General features: G+C 45.6%; 1 protein-coding gene across 1 annotated transcript in view; it reads right to left on the bottom strand.

The window, feature by feature from the left end:
- Nucleotides 1-25,206, bottom strand: part of Chchd6 (coiled-coil-helix-coiled-coil-helix domain containing 6) — a 219,521-nt gene that overhangs the window by 77,629 nt on the left and 116,686 nt on the right. The window contains exon 5 of the mRNA XM_013032290.1: nucleotides 19,534-19,617. Within this exon, the coding sequence (XP_012887744.1) occupies nucleotides 19,534-19,617 (84 nt within the window). The remainder of the gene's footprint in view (nucleotides 1-19,533; nucleotides 19,618-25,206) is intronic.

The following is a 25,206-nucleotide window of genomic DNA, read 5'->3' as shown; positions in this document are numbered from 1 at the left end:
AGGCCTGAACTCTAGGCCTGGGTGCTGTCCCTCAGCTCTTCAGCTCAAGGCTAGCACTCTACCACTTGAGCCACAGTGTCACTTCCAGCTTTTTCTGTTTATGTGGTGCTGAGGAATCAAACCCAGGGCCTCATACATGCAAGGCAAGCACTCTACCACTGAGCCACCTCCCCAGCCCCTTGCTGTTTTCTTATGTCATAGTTCTGTCAGTTCCTAGGAGGAAGATGTTGCAGACCTCAACTATACAACTATAATACTATAATCTGTGTCAGGTTCTGCTTTGTGTATTTTGTGACTGTTGTTTGATGCAAACAAATTTAAGATTAATACTGGTAAGTTGATTTTTATCATTATGTAATATCCTCTTCATTCCTAATAATTTTCTTTGAAATACTTTGACTAGTATACACAAAACCATTCCTATACTTTTTAGATTGTTTGCATGGTATGTGTATTTAAAAAAGAAAAAGAAAAATACACTTTTAGAGTGCATGGCATGCCTACGTAAGACAAAAAGAAAAATATACTTTCAACCTATTTATGTCATTGTTTTTGAATTGAGACAGCATATAACTGAATCATGATTTTTGTTTATTAGTTTGTATATTTTAAATCCACCCTAGCAATCATAGCCTTTTGTCTGGCATATTTAGACTACACCTGTAAGTTAATTACTGACATCAGAATTTATGTCTCCCATCTTACCATGTTCTTAGTTTGCTCCCTCATTCTCATTCTTTATTTTTCTCTCTTGCCTCCTCATTGGTTAAACATTTCCTAGGACATCATGCTGCTGCCCTTCAGCATAGCATGTCATATAATTTGTAGCTGGCTACCCGGGGCATTACAACATATGCATGTTGCTTACTACAGTCTACTACTGTCACACTCTACTCACTCAAAGAGAAACCTCACTTCACTTAGATCCCTTTATCTTCTCCTCTACATACATTGAGCCCTACATCAGATCGTGTCTTGCTCTTTGTTTCCTCTTCTTCCTCCTCCTCTTCATTGTCTCCTTCTTATTCATTATCATCATCATCTCAAGAGAAAGAAGATAATCTACTACATTTATGTACATTTTTGCTTTTTTCTATTTTTCTATCTTGCTTACCAATGTTCTAATCAAGGTCTCTTGATTTCATCATTTCTTTCTAAAAAACTGAATTTCACATTTATAGTTGGCATGTTAGCCACAGATTCTCTTGGCTCTGTTATTTGAGAACATATTTATTGTTTCTTCATTTATGAGCAATAGTTTTGCTGGATATAGATTCATAGCTGACATGTTATTTTCAGCACATGAAATATGTGCTACTTCCTCTGGCCTCCATGGTTTTAATGAAAAATCCACATGAATTTGAATTGGTGTTACCATTACCAATAATATACTGTTTTCCTCTGGTTAAATTTCCTTCTTTGTCTTTAATTCTTAGAGGTTTAATTGGATCTATGTGTGAATTTCTTGGGGTTTATCCTATTTAAGTTTTCTTGGCTTCCTGAATCAGCCTTTTGGTCTTCTGGTCTGTCTGGGTCATCTGAGGTCATCTGGTGCTGCATGTGTGGTAGGAATGACTTCTCCACCTACAGGGACAAAGGGTATCTCCTGTTCAGCTGCAGGGTCTCTACATGGGGGAAGAAAAGTCTTCCTGGGCAAGTCATGGGCAGGACATCCTGGGCAGGCTGTCCCCTGTTAGTTACTAGTAGGCCACTAATATCTTAAAGTAGAGAAAGAACTGTCTGGTATACCAGCTGGTGTTTTACAGACACCTGGGATTTCTAGGTGAAGGAGGGGAGCCTTGACCTACAGAATCGAGTGCTTTTCCTGGCTTCTTGTTGCCAGTAGGACTCTAGCTTGATCCTCCAGGCTGGTGCTATTGGCCCTGCCTAGTTCTTCTGGTGGGGTTGTCTTTCAATCCTGTGGACCAATGAGTCTGCCGGGGCTTCATGTGCCACTATATTGGGAGCTGGGGGTGTGGACTAGGGGTAATGAGATGCCTGTGCCCTTGGGTCTCTAGTCACACGGCTCTGTCCTTCCCACCCCTCAGAGTTCTCTTTCAGTTGCTTCTTAAGTACATTCAGAGTTCATAGAGCATAGAGAGACAAACCTAGACATCTCATTCAGACCAAAGCTCATCTACCTTAATATTTTTCCTTCTACTGATTTATTAAGACTTTATTGATACATCAGAGCTATTTACTCCTGTTTATATTGATTTGGGCTTTCTTTCTTTTTTTTTTTTTGAGACAGACTTGCTCTCTAGCCCTGTTTGGCCTTGAAATTGAGATTCCCCGTCTCTCTGATTGAAGAGAGAGAGAGAGGGAGAGAGAGAGAGAGAGAGAGAGAGAGAGAGAGAGAGAGTATGTGTGTGTGTGTGTGTGTGTGCTTGAACTCAGGGCCCTATGCTCTTGCTCAGCTCATGACTGGCACTCTACCTCTTGAGTCATACCTCCAGTCTGGCATTTTTCTGGTCAACTGGAGATGGAGTTTTACGAACTATGAACTATTTTGCTTTAGGCCAGCCTAGAACTTCAATCCTCTAAGTCTTAGCCTCCTGAGTAGCCAGAATTACAGGCATGAGCTACCATCATCTGGCTTTTAATTATTAGTTAATTAATTTAGTGCTTGTCCTAGGGTTTGAGGTTAGGATCTGGGCATTATCCTTGAGCTTTTTTTTTGTGCAAGGCCAGCATACTAGCACTCAAGCTACAGCTCCACTTCCAGCCTTTTGGTGGTTAATTGGATTTCCTGCCTGGACTGGCTTTGAACCTTAATCCTCAGATCTCACCCTTCTGAATAGCTAAGACTGAGCCACTGGCACCTAGCTGGTTTTTATTTTTGAATAAATAAAACCAATTTTTGGTTCAAAAGTCAAGCATCTATACAAAACCTACTCAGACACTGGGCGCTGGTGGCTCATGCCTGTAATCCTAGCTACTCAGGAGGCTGAGATCTGAGGATGGCGGTACAAAGCCAGCCCGGGCAGGAGAGACCATGAGACTCTTATCTCCAATAAACCACCAGAAAACCGGAAGTGGCGCTGTAGCTCAAGTGGTAGAGCGCTCGCCTTGAGCTGAAGAGCTGAGGGACAGCGCCCAGGCCCAGAGTTCAAGCCCCACGGCCGACAAAAAAAAAAGAAACCTACTCAGACAAGTGCCAGCCCTTCTCAGCCTTCTCATTCCATCCCCATCATCTCAGCAGCTGAAGACTTCATGAGATTCCTACATTCCTTTTTGAAAAATAAGCAGATTCATACACTTTCCCTTCCCCCTCTTTTTTTTTAAGCAGAGGCACATTTTACCCTCAGAATCTCAGTTAGCAGTTGATAATTCATTGAGCAGTGATTTACACTCTTTATAGTCTGGATGTTTCTCCTTTGAAAACCCCTCTGGATGCATCTCTGATTCCATTTAAACCTATTCCCTCCATTCGGCTCACACTCCTCAATCTGTTGAGTCACTTGGCTGCTTTCCCTCTTCAAATGTTATTGATGCAGATTTTTTTTCTGACTTGCCTCATAATTCTTATTCTTCAGTCATTTACATATTTGAGAGCCAATCTCAAGGAAAAAAGGAGCTGTGTGTCTTAATGGAATATACATCTTCTCTCAGAGTCTGCTGTAAAGTGGGTTTCTGTGAGGTGACTCCATTCTCCACTGCAGTGATCACATTTAAAAATGCTGTTTATGTTCTAAGATCACGTGCTTATGGAAGAAATGAGGTATTTTTAATGAAACATTTGCCTTAAAAAACATAAAATGTTAACAATTATACCTCGCCACGCTTTTTAAAATGTCACATAATACAAATACCAAAGATGACAGTACAACACTGTCACAGTTCTGGCAAGCTACTCTGTTATCTCATACCCGATTCTCACGCACAGGCAAACACAGATTTGGCAACTGAGCTCAGTTTCTTCTCACTAGACTCAAACACCCTTCACATTAACTCTTTTTCAAATACCTCACTGCTGCTTTTGTCTCAACTGAACTCACCAGGCCTCTTTCCAAGCCCCCTCCCCTCACACACAGCACCGCCCACTTCTGGATGGCGAGTGGAGAAGAGCTTGATTAGAGGCGGGCTTCTGCAGTGAGCTTATTTGCACACTGATTCACACAACAAACAGTACAGAATATTTACCAGTAGCAGTTCTATGAGAGGGTACTTATAAAATGCTTAGCACAGTATCTGGCGCACTATAAGTGTGCAACGAATGTTAGCTTTTATCTTAGGTGAGGTAAAGTCACTGGCTAATATCCAACCACCAGCAGCAAATTAGCAGATCCTACAATGTATTCTCTTATTTTGCCAAAAGCTGGTGTTCTCATTAGATGCCATTAGAATATCAAAGTGCTTGCCAAGTCTAACCATTTAGCAAGAGACAATGGCATGACCTATATTCCTCCTGGAGAGCAGCAGGAAGCACAGCGGGGCCGATGGGCTTTCTCGGCAACATTCCTCAGGGAGAATCTATGACACTACAGGAATGCTTCTGGTCACCTCAAATAAAAATAAAATATGGTAATTTTTTTTCCCAAGAGGCTTTTTCATATACTGTGTAAGGTGGGTAAATAATCTGACCTGTCTGGGCTCGAGTCTAAATCCTGGACTTGTAGGATTCTAAGTGCATTGGAACACCACTAAACTGAATGGGTTTATTTAAAACAGCATAAAGTAGGATGCTATCAAGAATTTTCCATAGACGTGTTTGAGGCCGATAATAAAGCACCACATATAAAACTCAGACCTACCTCTCTCCTGCCCTCTTCTCTTCACTACTAGTGTTCCAAATGTCCCAAGGAAGGCTCTCCTATGACTTTTAGATGACACGGCAGCCAGCAGTATGTACCTGGCCAGCAGAAGGCTTAACACTAAGCTCTTAAAATGTTCCTAGATGGTCCTCAGATGTCCAGTCAGGGGTGGGGAGGGGGTGGGGAATGACTGCTAACTAGGGGTCAGGAAGCCCATACCCTGGCAGAGGCTGCAGTGGTCAGCAGGACACAGGCAGTCTGTCCCCTGTCAGCACCTGTGGTCACCTCAACATGGGACACCTTCCTCTCCCTTTTTTTCCTGCTTGGGATTCTGGTGAAGGATATCTCTTTACCCAGAGAATTGAGATTGGAGCAAAAGACAGACCAATTTCAGTGTAGTCAATTCAAGATCTGGAGACACTGAAACAGGATCAAGAGGCTTCCTGGAAGAGGCACTGGCTTGGCTGAATTATAAAGGGGATGTGGAACCTGACTAGGATTGGTGGGACAGAGGACATTTCAGAAACAGAGATCTAAAGGAGCAGCACGAGCACCCAGAGAAGCAGTAGGTGTGATCTGCTGGTGCAGGTGTGAGGTGGCACTGAGGAATCACCAGCAGATAGTAGTCAGGTGGGGACTGGAAACCCAGCTCTGTGAAGGATGAACTAGTGACAGCACCATTGCTTTTGCAGGGCCCTGTTGTGGACTTATATGGATTGGGACTAAGTGCCAGAAGACTACTGATGACCAGGGAATAGATGCAGTAGTGATGAGGAGGAGGGGTAGTTTAGAAATACGTAGTCTGAATACAGGGATAGGGAAGGAAGGAACCAAGTAGAGCAGGAGGAGGAGGAGGAAGGTGACAGCAGCACAGGCAAAGCTCGTGCACCTGGTGACAGGGAGCCTTCAAATGTGGAACCATACACGGCAACACCACATGCAGCATGAGTAGATGCCAGAGTCGGTATCCTGGTACTGTCCAGCTCCCTGTGGCCTGGCCTGAGCTCACCACCCCTGGCATATGTCCTGACATAGGCTCTAGAAGGTTTGGTTTTTTTCCCTGCTACATCAACATCATGTTCCTAAGCCTTCTCTCAGGTTTGGTTTTCCTATGAACACTTTAATTGACCCTAAGAACAAGAGCAAATCTGTAGGTCAACACTTTTCAAGTACCTACAATAAATGGTGACACAAACAAGAGTGGACTCTCAGGCTGTCTTGATAGTGTTCTATCAGTTCCTAGCATGAACACTGCCCAAGAGACACAGGAAGAGACTGTCTAGAAGGGACATGATCTGGCCAGTGATCCAGAATGATCAGAGTAATGTGTCTGATTCTGCTGGCTGTGGGCTATTTCCATTTCTGAAGATGTATCTTTCTTGCCTTTATAAATGATACATCATAGTTTCAACAAAGGAGGCAAGAATAAAGATGTTGAATAACTGGGTGTAAGTTCTACTTTCATAACTTACCAAGCAACTCAGTAGACTCTAGGTACTGAGTTCCTACAATACAATGCTGCCAATCATGAGATGGGGTATGACTGGAGGTAAAGCCTCTAGTAAGGTCTCAGTACTTTAGGCACACAACACTGGGATCTAGGGCTGGTGGCCACCTGCTGTACAAGCATGTCGAAGTTATATGCATCTGGGAGAAGCCATCCTACCTATCTGTTCAGTGTTCCAAGACATGCAGAAGCCAGAGATACAGCATGACAACATGGAGGACTTATCGCAGCACTCCTGCTAGGCTATTTCTGTGGGTTATGTCACTCTAGCTGGCCAACTGGAGTCACGCCTAGGTGGAACTAGCATCTGTATCCTATGTTCTAAGTGGGTAGTTGCAGGGCAGGAGAGCATACTGAATGCACCTAGAGTATTTATGGCTGACCTCAGACCATGAAGTCTTCCCTCCTAAGCTCTCACTCTGCCATACCCTGGCAGTAAAGCAGGCCCTGAGCAGTGCCCTTCAAAGGATGAACAAATGCAGTAAGGCAGGATGACACTTCAGGAGAAGATGAGCTTGGTCCTTAGGGCATAGGAGCCATTACCAGGTCTCATTCCAGCAATACAGGAAGGACAAATGGTCCTGTGGTATCTCCCACTCCTGCACTATTTCCTATCTAGAGGATTTGTCATTGACAGGCCTTATGGACTGTGCACTGATGCTCTCAACACCTGTAAAGGCCTTGAAAGCCAGTGGTATGGGAAATGCTGACTTGAAATACACAAATGCATCCAGGAGACTGTGGACACTGATGATCAGCTGTGCCCAAGTGCACAGCAGTGATGCTGCTGCAGAGTCACAGGTCTTCCCCCAAGTCCTGACTGGAAGGCACAGAACAGCCGTCTCTGTCAAAAACATGCATACATACTAAGCTAAAACATACCTTGTTAAACCAAGGGTGAAGGGAAACTGGCAGGATCCCTGCCTCAAGCAAACTGTGGCCTAGAGGAATAGTGCACCTTTAACCACTACAGTGTCTTCTTTACCCTCCTAGGCCTATAAATAGTTGATGAAAACCTGGGCTCTCCAAAGAAACAAGGTGCTGTGCCTAAACCTGGGCCAGAGAAAAAGCAAAGATGTGGCCAAAATGTCCCTGAGCTCAGGAAAGGGCAATTTGGGGAGTGCTGGAAGCCTTCATACCAGAGAAGACGTGGAGGACTTTCAGGTCCTTACCCACCAGTGGCAAACAGTGCTAGACCATCCACACTGTCTGTGAATGTCAACATCACCTCTGTGTGCTCATTCAGATGCGAATTCCTAGGCCTTACCTAAGATTCTCCAGAGGAAATCTGCATATTGAACTCAAGACCTCATGCTTGCTCAACTTTCTTGCTTACAGCTGGCACTCTACCACTTGAGCCCCACCTCTTGGCATTTTGCTGTTTAATTGGAGATAGAGTGCTACAGACTCTGCCCAGGCTGGCTTCTAATCACAACCCTTCAGATCTCAGCCTGAGTAGCTAGGATTATAGGCATGAGCCATCATCCTCTCACTTGTTTTTCTTTCTTCCTTTCTTTTTTGATGCCAGTCCTGAGATTTGAACTCAGGACCTGGGCACTGTTCCTAAGTTTTTATAAACAAGGATAGTGCTCAACCACTAGAGCCACAGCTCTACTTCTGACTTTTTAGTGGTTAATTAGAGATAAGAGTCTCATGAACTTTCCTCCCCAGGCTGGCTTTAAATTGTGATCCTCAGATCTCAGACCCTTGAGCAGCTAGGATTATGGGCATGAACCACTAGTGGCTGGCTTTGTTATGCAGTAGCCCAAGCTTGTCTCAAACTTTTTTTGGGGGGGGGCAGTCACGGAGCTTAAATTCAGGGCCTTGGCACTGTCCCTGAGCTTCTTTCACTCAAGACTACCACTCTACCACTTAAGCCACAGTGCCATCTCCATTTTCTTCTGTGTATGTGGCCGCTGAGGAATTGAACCTAAGGCTTCATATGCATGCTAGGCCAGCACTCTACCACTAAGCCACAGCCACATTCCCAGCCCTTACCTCAAACTCTTAATCCTCCTGTCTTGGCCTCCCAAATGCTGGGGTTATAGGTGCACACCCCCAGGCCCAGCTCCTTGGCACTAGCGACAATTCTTCATTATAGAGCTATCCTCGGCCTTATAGCAAACAGGGTATGCCAGGATCTTACAGCTCACAAATGCCCTTTGAGATCACTCATCATTGTACTTCTCTGAAATTTGTTTTAAAACCCTTTGCCCAGAGCAAGCCTCTCATCCTGTTTGCTATTCACAGAGTAGGGGTGGGAGATGGGGCTTGGAAGGCCATGCCAGGCCTCTGTAGGAAGGGAGATCTACAACTTGAAGCCTACAGAGTAATTTTCTACCATGTATTTCTAGAAGTGAGATCCTAAACCCCCTGACCAAGGGTCTCAGAGTGGCTACGGAGGGGCTTTCACAGAAATGGTTTGCTTCTAATAAGGAATGTCCCAGGTCTGAGAGAAAAGGGTTAGGAGAGCTGCAGCCCAGGCAAGCTGAACCCTTTGGAAAATGTTAAGGATAGGGTGGTGGAGGGGAGCTTCTTAAAATTGCATTAGGAGCGATAGGACCAAGAAGGATAGGCTTATATTGGGGTGAAAGGTGTTGAGTTAATAGAAGATAGAGAGAAAGAACTACTAAACTCCCATTTTCTATCTCAGAGAACAATCTTCAGAGTGAAAGGGTGCATCAAGCACTGATATGAGGGAATTGAAGCACAAGGTAGGGAGAGACTGAGAGAGAACATCTAGTCGCACTAAATAAATTCAAATCGCCGATCCAGATGCACCACGCCTCAGCTCAGAAGTTGCTCACAGAAAAGACTTGCTCACTGTGGGCACTCTGGAGAATTCAGAGAAAATGAGAAGATGCCCAAGACCAGACAATGTCTAATTTAGCTTGGGGGAGAGGAGACAGATTTTCAGACATAAGGTCCCTGGCAGACCTTTATAGTCTACGTACTTAGAAGCCTTAGCCCCAGAAGCCTGCCCAGCTGAGGCTGAGGAAGAAGGGTCAGGCCAGACCCACTTCCCTCCATCTTGTACTCATCTGTTCTAGTGAGATGACAATTAGTAGGGCAGACCTGAAGATCCTGTGCTCCAGAATAAAAACACCAGCCATGTTTAGTGTGGTGATACATGCCTGTAACCCCAGCCTCAGAAAGTGGAGGCAGAAGGATCACACATTCAAGTCCAGCCGAGGCTATGTAAGCAAGACTCTGGCTCAAAACAAAACATCCTGAAAACACTAGCCACATAAAGGAAGGGAGATGGGTCTTTCCAGAAGTACACAAAAGGGGTAGGAACAGGGAGGCTGTTAAATGCCCTGGCCAAATCAAACTGATCAAGGCCTGGAATGGAGGAGCTGAGAGAGGAAGGAAAGGAAAAGGCCTTGGAGTAGCTAATTAAAATTATCTGTTTAATGGAGTCTTCCCTGGCAAGGATAGGTAGTAACCTGAGCACATGATTGACAGGCACGTCTGGCTCTTCAAGCCCTAAGTACCTATTTAGGAGACTTAATGTACTAGTGGGAAAAACCAACACATGGTAACCCTGGAGCAGGAAACGTTGCATATTAATGCAGCTGCTGTGAGGAATGCTGCAGAAACCACTTCAAGAGGAGATGCTGATTGAGCCTGGGCTTACAAGGACCTTAGCAACAATAATGGAGGAAATGACATAAATCAGCAGCAGTGAACATCAACTTAACCGTGAGATTAGCCCTTGGCCTTACATGAAAATTTCCCCTTTCCTAATAAGGCTTTCCCTGCAGCATTTATCTTTACTCCTCTGGACCAGGTTCAATGCATCGAAGGGAAAAAAGAGACTAAAAACTTCAGGGATTTGTATAAGCCACTGGCATGAAAAAGTGTGTCCTACCTAGATGATGAGTGATTTAATGCCTAAAACGAATGCAACATGGTGACTCTGTTGGTTCCTGACTCATGCCAAAAAGAAACAAACAATAAAAACAACATATACGATAGTCTTGAAAAGGAGTCAGAATTGGTGTCCATCCTCTGACACTGCCGTTAGGTAGGAAAGTGTCCACACGTTCCAAGAGATGCACATTGACATGTGTGTGTGTGGAAAGGGCAAGGTCACCAGCATTTGCTTTGAAGTACTTAAGTGAACAACAAAAGACAAAAAGAGAGAGTAAAGTAAATTTGGATAAGGAAAGAGAAGTTCATTGTACTAAACTATTCTACTTAGGGGTAAATTCCATGTGGATGGTTTTAAATATAAGCCAAGCAATCTCTCAGAAGCTGGGCTGGTGTTGTCACCTGATAAATAAATGATCCACTAAATTTAGGGCCTATGGACAGCAAAGCCCAACTACTTCCTACGATCCCAAATCACTTATGTGACACCTGTAAAACAGGGGTGGATAAGAGTTCCTGTCCGTAAACTCCTTTGAACTTGTAACAAATTGGTACACATGTGATTTGCTCAGAACCCCTTGGATACTTTCACACAGCACACAAACCAGGTCAGTTGTTTCTGTTACCACCCAGCCCTTAGGCCCACTGTGAAGGTCAAAGGAGGCTGTCAGGTAAAATTATTGACCAGTGATTTTCACACAGGGCATGAGCAATAAGATGTTACTGGCACTAGGAAAAGTAGATTTAGAAACAGAGGCAAAATGTGCTAGCAATGTTGTATTAACTCATTTGATTTTCAAAACTACCTAGGAGATCAGAACTGCTGTATTTTACAAAAGTAGATTCTATAAGAACTCATGAAGGATGTGAGGTTTAATGGCTGTAAATGACTGGCTGTGTCTTAACTTCTCCAAGTATTGTTATTTTCATTTGCAGTAATGCTTCCCAAATCTCCCAACTCCATCACATATATAACTTTGGCACTACACTAAGTGAGGAGAAGGTGGGAAGCCAGTTCAGAGGCCCATGCTAGGATACCTGCCCAGAGAAGCAGGGCTGCAAGGCCCGGGAAAGCCACAGCCGCTCCAAGTGAACAGAAGTTGAAGCATCTCACTGAGGTTCTGTGAGCTAAACGACATGGTTTCCACAAAGTCTGAGATGAGACTGTGAGGTAGAGAAACATCTTTAGTAGACCACATGAAGCAACACAGAGTGGACTGAGGCAGGCGGAGCGGACGGAAGTGGTGGTGGTAGGGGTAGCAGTGGTGTCCGAGGAGGGAGCCGTGGTGCTGGTGATGTACAGTTGGTGGTGGAGGTGGTGAAGGTGAAGGTAATGCTGCAAGTCAGGTGATGGAGTTGGTGGACGTGACAGAAGTGGTGAAGATGGAGTTGGAAGAGTTAAGAGATGGAGGTGGTAGAGATGGCGGCTGAGGTATAGAGGATGAAGGGGAAAGAGGTGAAGAAAGCAGAGGAAGTAGAGGTGAAGGAAGAAATAGAGGAGGTGAAGGGAGTGGTTGAGAGGAAGGTAGTGTGAGGAAGAAAAAGGCAGAGGGAGGTGAAGGAAGCAGAGGAGGTAGGAGTAGAAGTAGAGGAGGAGGTAGAAGAGCCCCTGCTCTACTATTAACTATGCACAACCTCTAAAGACAAGAAGAACAGCAGTTCTACCGTTATGAGTTGACTGGCAATAGTAAAAGCAGCTACCACTAATACAGAATATACTTCTAGAGGGTAGTTTCAATGTTATATCTTTCATATGTAAACACAAAATGTAATTAATAGTGCCATTCTTGCAAAGAAGCAGACCTCCAAGACTCAAGGATCTAAGTGTCTGCATCATCCTCATAACAAATCAATGGGGAGGACACAGTCCCAACTCAAGCAATCTAGATCCGAAGCCCAAATGCTCACCACTGTACCAAGTGATTCTCCAACTAAATAACTGCCTTGGGGCCCTATGCTCCCAAGTGAAAGAGCTAACTGATTCTCAATTTCTCTGTATCTTTCTATGTCTCAGATTACTCTTATCAAAGGACATGAATCCACCAGACAGGAATAAAGAACCCCATCCTGTAAGAAAGCAGTCACAGGTCTCTAAGCAATATGCCATTTCACTATGCAGTTTCAGTACATGTTGAAAACCCTTTTATAGTGGTGCCATCTAGCAAAAGAGAAATGGTGAACACTGTTGACTGGACATCCTGTTTATACCAACTTGGTAAATAACCTCTGGATTCAAAAATCTTCCAAAGTCCTTTGGGTTGGGTTCCAAAGTGACCTCAGCAATAAACAAATAAGCACTCTCCTCCGTGGGCTGGAGGCAGGCTCCTCCTCGCCGTGTCTCATTCATCTCCCTGTCTCAGGTCACTGTCATTGCTGTCCCTCCTCAGTGCTCCCTACGTCTCACTGTACTCTTTTCGGGTCACTGGCACCACTTCCTCCTCTGCCCCCTGCTCTCTGCAGACGTCTCACACAGAGAGTCCTTACCACCTGTCTCACCTCCCAAATGGTAAGCCTACTCTAAATGCCTAGCGTCAGCCCTAGGCCTGACAGAACAGGACAACTGGCAACATCTGAGCAGGTGCGGCCATGAGATGCACCATTCGTTTACTCCAGGCAGAGGAGATGCCCTTCCGTGGCATCTCCTCCTCTAACTCAGGACGGGTGCTTCCCTTGGATCCCTCCTTATTAAACATGCTTACATCATTCCCCCTTAAAGCCACGAACATCCTCTCTGATGAAACTTCTTATACCTATTTTCTCTACCTCCTCTGTGTTCGGCTCACCCCAACCCAGCTGCTCCCACGGCAGAGGCCATATGGCTCAGGCGCTCCAAGAGAGGTGGAGGAGGCAGGCTCTTGTCCAGCAGCACTCAGCCTGGGGACACAGCCTTCTTGGAGCGTCTCTTCCTGAGCCCTCGTGGGGAGGCAGCATGATATGGTGGCAGGAGCTGACTCGGGAGCTCTATGGACCTGCCTTCATCTATCAGCTGCATGGCTTCTGGCAGCTTGCTCAGCCTGCTTCCGAGTTTTTTCATTTGTACAACATGTGTAATATAATCTACCTTGCAGGGCTGCTGCCAGGATTAGTGATAACTTATGAAAAGGAAGGGGCTTGGCAGACACTGCACAGGCTCACAAAATCATAATGACTATCATCTTGTAAGCACAGAGCTCCCTGCCTGACGTGTCTCCATCATTTGCTGGCCATCTCTGCCTCATCACCACATGTCCAGAATTAAACTCATCACCTTCCACAAGCGGAGTGGTTCAATCATTTTTTTCTCTTAATGGTACCATTATTTTCCTGGGCACTCATGCTCAAACGTCTCTCTAGCTTTTAGCCTTCAAGAACTCCCAACATTATGTTTGCTCAGTGAAGGTGACGCATGCCAGCCAGGCCACTCACAATCTCATGCTGCCCGCTTGGCCCGAGCGCCTTGTCCGAGGCTGGACTGCCCACCCAGAGCCACAGCTTCACCGCGTCTTCCCTTCTGGCTGCAGCAAGCATCCGTTTTGTACAGCCTTACTCCCCGCTTGGCCCGAGCACCTTGTCCGAGGCTGGACTGTCCACCCAGAGCCACAGCTTCACCGCGTCTTCCCTTCTGGCTGCAGCAAGCATCCTGTTGATTCTCCAACAGAGTTTTCACCAAGCAGCACGGTGGGCAAAGCCCCCCCTCCTTTCCTGAAACTCCGCTGTGTCACCACGTACTGCTGACACACACAAACATTTACTGAGCACCTAGTCTATGCCAGCCACTGCATCTGCATCCCCATCCCTTGGGGTGATGAATCACCCCTTCTGAACCAGCCCGCAATAACTCAGTGCTTAGACCTTCACAGTGAGAACAGAGGCAACCACTGATGTTAACAGGTAGGTACAAAATGATGGGGTGAGTACTCAAATCTGCTATCGGATGCCAGGCTCCAGGGGAGCCTGTTGTGCTAGCACCAGTTGGGCAAGCCAGCCTCACACCCAGCCTCCACCCTGTGCCCACGCCCCATGCTCCCTGCACTAGAGCTCCAGATACAGTATTCTGGGAACTCTTTCACAGTAGAAACAGATATATAATCACACTGGTCAGGAGTGGGGGACACTTGAGTTATAGGAACTCACAGGAGACAAGGTCCCAGAAGACTACACATTCAGATCTGGGCTTGCAGCAGGGCCCACACATGTCCCAGTGCATCTTTGAGCAGGGTGTGTAACCTTTCTCAGTTTCTTGCCCTGTAGTCAGTGAGGAGGAAAGAAAAAATACATGTGTGCAGCCTAGCTGGAACAGTAATTCAGGACCTGTTAGGCCCCCTGGTCTTTGGAGAAAAAAGCCCTTGGCAGAGCCTAGCAGGACAGCAAGGAGGGTGTAAGGTGGTGATGGGCAGCAGAGGCCACTGAACCACCCAGCTGGCCTTTTCCTGTCTAGCACAGTAACAGTCAGAAGAGCCCAGCCTCCAGTGCCCAGTGAGGTGAACCCTCACTAGGTGGGCACGCTGGTCTCACCTTGCCCCAACCTTCACGTCCTCCTTCCAGTCACAAACCCTCCCATGCCTAACCATCTCCTTGCTTCCACCCACCACAGATTTGGTTCTGCTGTTTTTGAGCTTTAGACAAATAGATAACACAATTTGCAGGCATGCATCTCTGTCTGGCCTCTTTCGCCTAACTGTGTTTGAGGAGTCTTCCATATTAACGCCTATAATGCAGATGACTCATTCTCACTCCTGCTGTAATTAATCAATTCTCTGTTGATAATTTGGGGCTATCATGAATGTTGCCACTAGGAACATTTCATAGCATTTCTAGGAACCTACTAGCATACTTCTCCTGGGACCCAGGGCATTCGTATGCTCAACTCTACCAGATCCTAGACAACAGGTCATAAAATATCTATGTCAATGTAAGCTGCTGCCAGCAATGCTTGCAAATTTGCCCTGAGGCATATCCTTCTCAGAACTTGGGGGTCCATCTTTCTGCTTGGCCATTCCTCTCCTTGTAGCTGGGCTCTGCATTTCCCTGATGTTGAATGGGGCTGGGCACTTTTCCCATGCTTACTGAACACTAGAACATCTTGTTTTCCTGAACACACCCACTGATTTATCAAGTGACCAGGGTGAGACAGGTATGCCTGGAATAGGCAGGCTTTGTGGAGTGTCATGGGTGAAGAGTGTGCAGGGCTGGCAGGATCTGATCAGTCTTTTCTTAAGATGCCCCACACTGAAGGTCAGAAAGGAAGGAATGGATGGCTGATCACTGCAGCAGTGGAGAGCAGCATGCATGTATGAGAGGGACAGGAGGGAACCTCACATTCTGGGGGAAGAACTAGAATCCAGGAAGAACACACACATTTCTAAGTTTCTCCCTTTTCCCCTGGTTTAAATCTAGATGCTAGCTCTGATGCTCCCTCAAATGGGTAGCTGCTGAGTTTGGAAAAAGTAAGACAAGATCTTCCACTAGAACTAGGAGTCAGAGAAGCCAGCACACAAATTTCCTCTCATCTGGTGTTCTAATCCTCAAGACATTCTTCCCTCCCATGAGGAGACAAGAACCACCTGTCTGAACCATTTCTGAGTCTAGCATTTGGCAGACTTAAATCAGTGCAACATTAATGAATGTCCATACATTTCTTACAGAAGAGAAAAGTGGAAGGAAATAATATTCAGGGGTGTATTCTGATGTTTTTTTTATATAAATTATCGCTCATTCTAAGATAACTGGCAGGTTCGTTTCACTATCTGCACTTCCAAGATAAGGAAACTGAGGCTACAGAAAGCATAAACGAAATGAGCGTAGAGCCACAAGGCTATTCCCTGTGATCAAGGTAGAAACTAGAGTGACATCTGCCTGGCCTCAAAGCATACTTGTTCCTACCATGGCCAACCACAGAAGACAAGGTCTTGGCCAGTCCAAGCAGTCAAGGTCCATGGGCTGTCAGAGTTTATGCCAGAGCCTCTCAACATACAGAGTTCTGCTAGAAGACATGCTGGTTCCATAGGCCCAAGTCACCCTAGTTCCAGGGGGCGCTAAATCCAGGCATGGTGCTGTGCTGGTGGATTCCACTCCTAGTCCTTTTGCTTTCTACAAAAGTTACAGTTGCAGGTTAGCAAGGCATAGTGTCTAGTAGGAGAGCAGTTAAGATAGCAGGATGTTCAGTGACTATGACTCGGTACAGGTGGTTGAAGATTTCACCTTCCTGCTACGCATCCCAGCATACTGATGAAATGGACTTGTTTTGCAACTGCTGGACTTAGGAGGCAAGCTAACCTGTGAGTAGTGCTTGCCCAGCCTCCAGTACACTGCATGACCTATGGGCTCCTGGTAGGCATCAGAGAAAAGCCTGATAAAGCCCAGGGATGAGGCTTCCTCAACTCAGAGAGAAGGTTGAGGGTTCAGGTCAATGATAAAATTCACCTCATCTCATATTGCTTGCGTGATTGCATGCGTGCACACATGCACGCACGTGCTCTAGCTATTTGGAACACATCGATATTTCCAAGGATAGTGCTTCCTGTAACCCTGCCATTCACTCCTATAGAAAATAGCAGTTATAGGGTTAGGAATGAGGCTCAGTGGTAGAGTACGTGCCTAGCGTGCATGAAGCCCTAGGTTCGATTCCTCAGTACCACATAAACAGAAAAGGCTGTATATGGTGCTATGGCTCAAATGGTAGAGTGCTAGCCTTGACTACAGAGAGGCTCAGAAACTGTGCCCAGGCCGAGTTCAAGCCCCAGGACTGGCAAAAAAAGAAAAAAAAGAAAAGAAAATAGCAGTTATCTCTGGCGAACAGATGAGGAAATGGAGATATAAGGAGGCACAATGGCTGGTGATGTAGAACTGGAGGCCCTAAGCTGTGGGCTCTGGTGCCCAGGTTCTGTCAGTTAAGCCCTACTACTGTGTCCTACGAACAGCATGTCCAGGATTCTATGCTTCAGGTTCCATGACATCCTGGCAAGAGCCCTGCATCCTCCGCTCACTGCTCTCTCTGATGAAATGGAAAAAGCACTCCTCACTTAGATTCTGCAGTGTGAGTACGAGGAACAATTACTCAGAAAGATTAAAAGCATAGGAGCTCTATGATTTCCACTCCAAAGAATGATCAACTTGGCGGGGAAACACTGCAGTACCACAGGATCACAAAGAACTCTAGGGCTGAATCCTACAGGTGGGCAGGTAGTGAGCTTTGAGCTAGCCTTGGACACACCCCAAAGCCCCAGGCCTCTCCCTCTCCCACCCCAACTGCCCTTGTGATAGCACTCTGAACTCTTTGGGTAGGTCAAGGATGACAATGCAGCTGGTCCATATCCCTCTAAACACCTTTCCACTGTCAACGTCCAAACTTGAAATGAAGAAATAAAGACGAAAGAGAAAAAGAAAGACAGACAGACAGACAGAGACACAGAGATAGAGACACAGAGATACACAGGGAGATGGGGAAAGAGGAAAAGAGGAAGGGGAGGGGGAGGGGAGGGGAAGGGAAGGAGCATGATGCTTGGAAGATCTTGGAGCTATGTGTAAGGAAGTTGGAAATGTCAAGATCTAAGAGTATTCAACAAATGAAAATCAAATTGTATAAAAGCAACAGCTAATAAAAAAGACTGTTGAATGCTGTGTTTTCCATCTTCCCAGCCGTTACAGGATAAAATTATCCACAGAAAAGATTGAAAACCTTTTTCAAAACTAATATAATTAAGCCTGATTATTCTGCCTCTCCCCTCTTTCTGCAGCACCCTGTAATCCCTGCTATCTCCCTCACCAATCTTACTTCCTGAGACGTGAAGGTGCTTTCCCTTTTCACTACAGAGAGCAAAATGCTGTGTTTAAGAGGTGGAAAGTATGTTTTTGCACCTCCTTCTGGAAGCATTTAATAACTGTCCACAAGCATGTAAGAAAACCTCCCATTTTCCCAAAAGCTCCTATCTGCATGCATAAGGAGTCTGGACTCCACATTACCAAAGGAGGGGAGGAATACATAATGAAGGGCTTAGCTTCCTTCTGCAAAGCAGGGAACTAGTTTTGCAGGAGAAAACAAGTAGAAATGGGAGACGAGAAGAGAAAATAGGAGGAGGAAAAAATGTGGTGAGGCTATTGCCCTTCCTTCTCCAACAAGACATGTGTACACATCCTTCTAGCAGCCAAGCCCAGAGATAGTGACACAGAGAAGCACAGCAGGAGACCAAAGCTGGGAAAAAAAAAATCTGTGCCTGTGAACATATGGGCAACTGTGATAATTAGGGCTTTGGCTGGTGGAGTTTTCCTATCCTTTTCTGGGACCTCAAATCACAATCTTTGTCATTCTGCAAGTTACCAGTCAAACCTATGCCTGAGCCTGCTCTGTGAAGCACTGGCTTGTTATGGGCCACTTGCAAGCAGCTCAGAGACACTGCTGCTCCTTAGACAGTGGGGACCACCATCAGCGCCTCAGGGGTTCCTGTGGTCAATCCTGACTCTTTCCTTAAGGTGCTAGAGAGAGAGACACAGAGAGAGAGGGGGGGGGCATGTGTGTGTGCGTGTGTGTGTGTGCGTGTGTGTGTGTGTGTGTGCACGCGCGCGCACGCGCTCCTGTCCCCGCTGCCTGGGAATCTAGGATCCACATCTCTGCCAGACCCCACTGTGGCACAGCATTGGACAAAGCCCCTGTGGAAATCAAGCCCCTCAAGTAAACTGTCAATTTCAAAGCTCCAAACCGTGACAAATGATTCACGATGATTTGCCTGCAATAAGCTGATGGCTCAGGTTGCTTGGCATGCTGTCTCAGGCATGAAGGAGAACAACTTTTTTTTTAGCCTCTCAGCCATCTCTCCTCCATGTTTTATGCCATTTCTTTGGAAAATCTGCCATAATCAACAAATTAACCACCCCCATCCCAAGTAAGCAAGTTACCCAATGAATTTTCCTCAGCTGTTTTTAAAGGTATGAGATGTGTCTTTAAGTCTCATTCATTTCAAAGGCCTGTCTTTCGAGCAGCAGTGAGTGTGTAGCAGCAATGCGCTTTGATCTTCCCTGCTCCCGGGAGAAAATCAATAATACAACATTAATGTATTTGTATAGCAAGACTTCACGTTATTATTATTTTTACCCAATGCAGCTTAACTAAAGTGAGAAAGGTGTAGTGGTTCTCAGCACCGCCCTGTGGTGAAAGTTAATTTTTTTCTAAAATCGAACTATAGCAGAGCCAGCCACATTCAACAAAAACCAGGCCAATTAAAAACCAATTATTTTGTGAATGTAACTTGTTGAAAGGCTGGAACTGCGGCGCTGGCTGCGGAATGCGGGAAGGCGTGTTCACAGGGTGACAGGCATTTGGACCAGAGGGTTTAGGCCTCAGTTCTCTTTTCCCCATGATGGTGGTGTATCCTGATTGGGTACCTATGGTACCTGGCCTCTGAGAGAAGCCAATCTTCGGCCTACCTTCTTCTCGATGCGCCCCAGCTGCTCTTTGTAGAAGGTGTCTCGGCGTTGGAGCTCTGCCTCTCTGCTCTCCAGCTCCCTGGCCTAGTTGGGAGAGAACAAAGCCTGTGTTAGCCGCCAGCCACAATGGGGGCTGCAGGGAGAAGGAGACTGACATTTCTGCTCACAACAATATTCAGAATAAGTAGAACAGCAATAATGAACCCAAAACCCCACAATATGGCAGATCGTTCACATATATTATGCTTAATTTTCACAACAACCCTTCAAGGTAGGTAATTATTAAAACCGTTTTGCAGATGATAATCACTAACGTTTATTGAATGCTTACTATCTGCCAAGTGCTGTTCATGTGCCTCCCACAGACTGTCTGCCATGCTCCTCCCAACACCTCCATGAGGCAGGCAGGGTTATTATAATCCCCCCCTCTAGGTAGGTGAGGAAACAGACACAACAGAGAGGTCAAGGACTGATCCACAGCTCTGTTGCTCTAGAGGAGCTGGAGGCTGACCCTTTGTCAAGATGGGTTGTGGCTGGGTGAGAGTCCCATGGTGTGGAAGGGCAGGCTGGGCACCAGGCTGTGGAGTCCTGACACTTGCAGCATTCATGCCACTAGCCCACAGCCTGAGCAGTAAGGATAGAGAACAAGCACCCAGGTAGTTAGGAGCAGCTTCAGCTAACCAGGGAAAGCAACCTGGAGTAGCGGACCTGGGCTTTAATCCAGGTTAAATGGATGACTTCCACAGAAGTCCCAGCTTCCTCTGACAGAGTGTGTAAACTGGAATAGAACTGTCTCCATTCCCTAGAACCACAGGGCTGCTTGACAGTTCAGGAAAATCGGAAAAGAAATACAGAATAGTTCAAGGCCTTCACAAAGATCACCAGAATCATGGCAGAGAAGCAGCACAAATACCTTGACTGGGATGTCCATGTCTCTAAACCCACTCAGAAGCTTTCCTGAACTGCTTTTGGGCCTGCAGCAATGGCCATGCCCCATGGTAGGCTTGAAGTCTGCCTGAGCATGGCCCTGGGTTCCTGGTGACTAAGCCCTGAGCTTTTCTTTCCAAAACATATGATGGTATCAGCACCTGGGTATGAACCTTGCAAAAATATGGGAGAGGATAAAAATGGAAGTTGCTGAAAACCCATCTCCTTGGAAGTGATACCAGCCTGGAACCTGTTGGAACCATCAGCAATAGGACCTGACCAAAACCCTACTAATGCACAGTATCAGGTAAAAGGCTTGAGGAAGGAGCCACTGCCCCAGGGAGAGCCTGGGCAGCGGGGCGAGGTGTCAGGCTGTGTCCTGAGATGGGAGCTGTAACAATGGCTTTAACTCAAGAGGCGTAGTGTAGCCTAGATCAAGCTGTCCTCCATGTTTTGTGTTTTCCCTTACCTGACAAGTAGAGGGAAAGTAGAACTATGGCTCCCCCCCAGATGCTATAGAATACCTAAAAATGCCAAGAAGGCCTCTAGAATGCCAACACCTCTACAAAGTCAAACACAAACTACTAAGGTTAAGTGCTTCGAAATATCGGAGATCCTGTCAAAGTGGATGCCAAGGTTATGTCCCAGGAATACAAGCACAGCTAATCATACCGGTCTTTCAACAGCCCAGCAATGAACTGGGAATAATCCTGGTGCAACAAAGAAGAAGTTCATTTGATACTGTTACAGCCAGGAAAGAGAACCACACAGAGTCCTGGGCCTGCCATTCTCTAACCAGTCATTCCAGTCAAGCAGGGAGATGACATCTGAAAGCAAGATCCTCCTGAGCCTCTTCACCTACTATTCACTAGGGGCAACTGGGGCAGAAGGGACTTGGAGGCTCATCCCTGCATTTACCCTCTAGCTAAATGACATCTATGATCCGTCTTCGGGGCAGAAGCTGCCACAACACTCAGCCAGTAGCTTCCAAGTCTGTGCCAACAAGATGTTAAGCATGGGATGCAGAACTAAAGTACTGAGTAGAGATGCCCAATCACTGGCACTTCCTCAGAGAGAAAGATTACGCATACACACACACAAAAAAGAAAGGTTGAAGATTGAGTGTACATGCTTTTAATCTTACCTACTCTGGAGACAGAGAAGGAGGATCATAGTTCTAAACAGCCTGAGCAAAAGTTAGCAAGATCCCAGTTGGCACATGCTTATAATCCCAACTACACAGGAAGGTAGGAGGCTCTTGGTATAAGGACAGACTTGAACAAAATAAATAAATAAATAAAAAATAAAATAAAGCAAAAACAATTTTAAAGGCTAGAATAGTGGCTTAAATTATAGAGAACTTGTCAACCAAGCTTAAGGCCCTCTATCCCAGTACCACCTAAAGAGAAGAGGAAGAGCAAAAGAGGAAGAAGAAAGGAGGAAAAGGAGGATTAAGGACAATTAGGGAACAGTTAGAGCATTTTTCTATTGATATCAATACATAACACAGTTAGGCAGTGGTCAAGTAAAGACATAAAGAGCTTTTAGAAAGGGATGAGTCTGTCTTCCCCTTGGTTGGAAGCTCTATGCCATGTCTCCAACACCTTGAGACCAGCAAGTATCCACCTACACTGCCTCTGCCACTACCCTGTGCTGCCTGCCAGCTCTCGTCTCCTCTAAGGTTTATAAAGAAATCTTCATGACTGATGACAGCCACTGAGGTGACATGTGAAAAAGGGCAGTGCAAAGAGAATGTGATGCAAATATCTGGATGTTAGTGCCCAGTCAGAACAGATACCCAAAGATTTAGAATGGTAAGTCAAGAAACACAGCAGACAAAAAGGGTCACTTGACACAGCTGCTCAACAGTCTAACACCTGCTTCCTAGCACTCAAGAGAGGCCACACAAAATGTAACTCTCAGCATGACATTAGAATCAAGGAGCACAGGCAGGCCTCAATGACTGACTCAGGAACTTCTCAGCATGTTTCTGAGTGTCTACTATATGTCAGCCATGGTTGTGAAGGGGCTGCAGATACCAGGGAGACCAGGGAGACAGTTTCTGTTCTCACAGAGCTTAGGTCCCAGTGGGAGAAGTAAATGTGTGTGCAGATAAATAAAATAATTTGAAGCCAGCCGCTGGTGGCTCATGCCTATAATCCTAGCTATTCAGGAGGCTGAGATCTGAGGATCACTGTTCAAAGCCAGACGAGGCAGGAAAGTCCGTGAGTGTCTCATCTCCAATAAACCACTAGAAAAACGGGAAGTGGTACTGTGGCTCAAGTGGTAAAGTGCTTGCCTTGAGCCAAAGAGGGCAGGGACAGCACCCAAGCCCAGAGTTCAAGTCCCACGATCAACATAAAACTAAAAGTAAAAATTAAAATTAAAAAAAAAAATAGAGAGCCAGGCACCAGTGGTCAGGCCTGTAATCCTAGCTACTCAGGAGGCTGAGATCTTAGGATCATGGTTCAAAGCCAGCCTGGGCAGGAAATTCCGTGAGACTCTTATCTCCAATAAACCACTAGAAAACCAGAAGTGGTGCTGTGGCTCAAGTGGTAGAGCGCTTGCCTTGAGCTGAAGAGCTGAGGGATAGCTCCCAAGCCCAGAGTTCAAGCCCCATGAATATCTATCTATCTATTTATCTATCTATCTGATAATTTCAGAGACTGATACATGCTAAAGAGACCATAAGATAAAACAAGTCTGAGGTACTAGGTTGCTATTTTGTTCGAGGAGATTTCCAAAAAAGTCTTCTGAGAAATAGAATGCTGTGTTAAGTATGTTATATCTGATGCAAAGACAGTGGAAGGAGTCTGAACGGTCACAGGAGCCTTCAGTGGATTGGTCAGGCGCTCCTCTAGTCCAGGAAGCACTGTGTGTTCACACTTCGATGTGCCACCACTGCTCCAAACACAGAGCAACAGCAGGTAAAAGCAGACCACCAAAAAGACATGGCCTGGTTCAAAGACAAAACTAAAGTGTCTAACACAGAAGGGAAACAAAAAGCAGTGGGTGGGGCGGAAGCTACATGCCTGCTGGGCTTCAGGAACAGCCGAGACCTCTCTATCCTTCAGAATGGGAATAAACCATGTTCCACAGACACAGGGGACTGGACAGCTGGAGATGAGGGCTCCTTCTGAATTAAAAAATGGACATCAAAGATTCCCAAAGATCAGATCCACATGCTGTTGTCTGCATAAACCTAGGCAGCTGAGAGGCGACAGAGCTAGCCCTGGAGCACAAATGAACCCAGAACCCACAGACTCAGCTCTTACTCTACAGGGTCCCCAGCACTACTATGGAGACCTTCAGAAAGAGCAGCCAAATCTAGTCTGCCTTCTGATACCATATAGGCAACTAGGGAAATGCCAGGCAGTAAGAAAAGGCCATGCAGTAAGGGAGAGAAAAACAAAGCAACAAAAGTCAAACTGCCTACTCAAAATAAGCCTGCAAGCCAATTTCAAATACGCAAAAATGTAATTAGGCTACCAGCAATTCAACAGCTGAAATATGAAATCACTCCCGATGAAATTAATTTTATGGGACCATATGACAGAAGATTTTAAAACCCCTTTATTATGTAAAAATTTAAACACAAAACAGAGTAAGTGCAGATAGACATAACCAAACAAGCTTCAACAACCTGAAACTAAGAAGATCTTTTAACTGTACCCTCTATCCTCTTTTTTTGGAGGGGGCGGGGGGGGGCCCTGTCATGGGGCCTGAACTCTGGGCCTGGGCACTGTCCCTGAGCTCTTCAGCTCAAGGCTAGCACTCTACCACTTGAGCCACAGCACCACTTCCGGCTTTTTTCTTTTTACTTATGTGGTACTGAGGAATCGAACCCAGGGCCTCATGCATGTAAGGCAAGCACTCTACCACTGAGCTACCTTCCCAGCCCCACCCTCTATCCTCTTTATCAACAAGTATTTTACAGCAAATTATTTCACTGTGCATCCTTCAATATATTGCTCTAAAAGACAAGGATTTTCATTTTACCAAAGAGAACCAGAATATGATTGCAAATTTTAAAAGTAACAATAATTATTTCATGTCATCAAATATCTAGCCAGTATTAAAATTTCTCATTGATAAAGAATTTTAAATATATACATTTAAAGTGCTCAAAAAGATAAAGGAATAACTTGTGATTTATAAAAAAGAACTTACAAACTTGAAATGGGCAAATCCCATAACATAATATTAGATCTTTTAAATCTTCAAAATAAAAAAAAAATAAACTGACAAGACAAACCAAAGCTGAGGGTGACCTGGATATAGTTCAGAGATATGAACCAAAGAAAGACAACGGTTAAGAGCATGCAAGAGGAGGTGGGAACCAGGCCAGGTCTGGGTGGCCCAGGCCTGTGGAATGGGCACTTCCAGGGAAGAACACAGAAGGGAGAAGCAGAGGCAGGAGGTAGAGTCCGTCAGAACAACAGGCAGGTTAAAGGACAGCAGCGTGGACATGAGTGAGAGTGAAGATGAAGGAAGGGAACACAGGGAGCAAGATGTGGGGGTAAGGAGGACATGAGCTTGGAGGGAAATAGCGATGGAGACAGTAAGCAGAAAGTACCAAATGAAATTGTAGAAACAAGTAAGTCTGTCATCCCAAAAGCTACTAAATGCTAAAATGCTCCCGACCATCCCTGGCTTCTGGCACTCAGGCATGAGATTCCCAGTGGGTGTTGTACCTGGTGACTACTTCACCCAGCCCTCAAGATAAAAAATGGGACATAATGTCAC

The sequence above is a fragment of the Dipodomys ordii genome, unplaced genomic scaffold (genome assembly GCF_000151885.1).
Source record: "Dipodomys ordii isolate 6190 unplaced genomic scaffold, Dord_2.0 Scaffold153, whole genome shotgun sequence".
In the NCBI taxonomy this organism is placed as follows: Eukaryota; Metazoa; Chordata; class Mammalia; order Rodentia; family Heteromyidae; genus Dipodomys; species Dipodomys ordii.
This window is presented reverse-complemented; position numbering and strand designations above follow the sequence as displayed.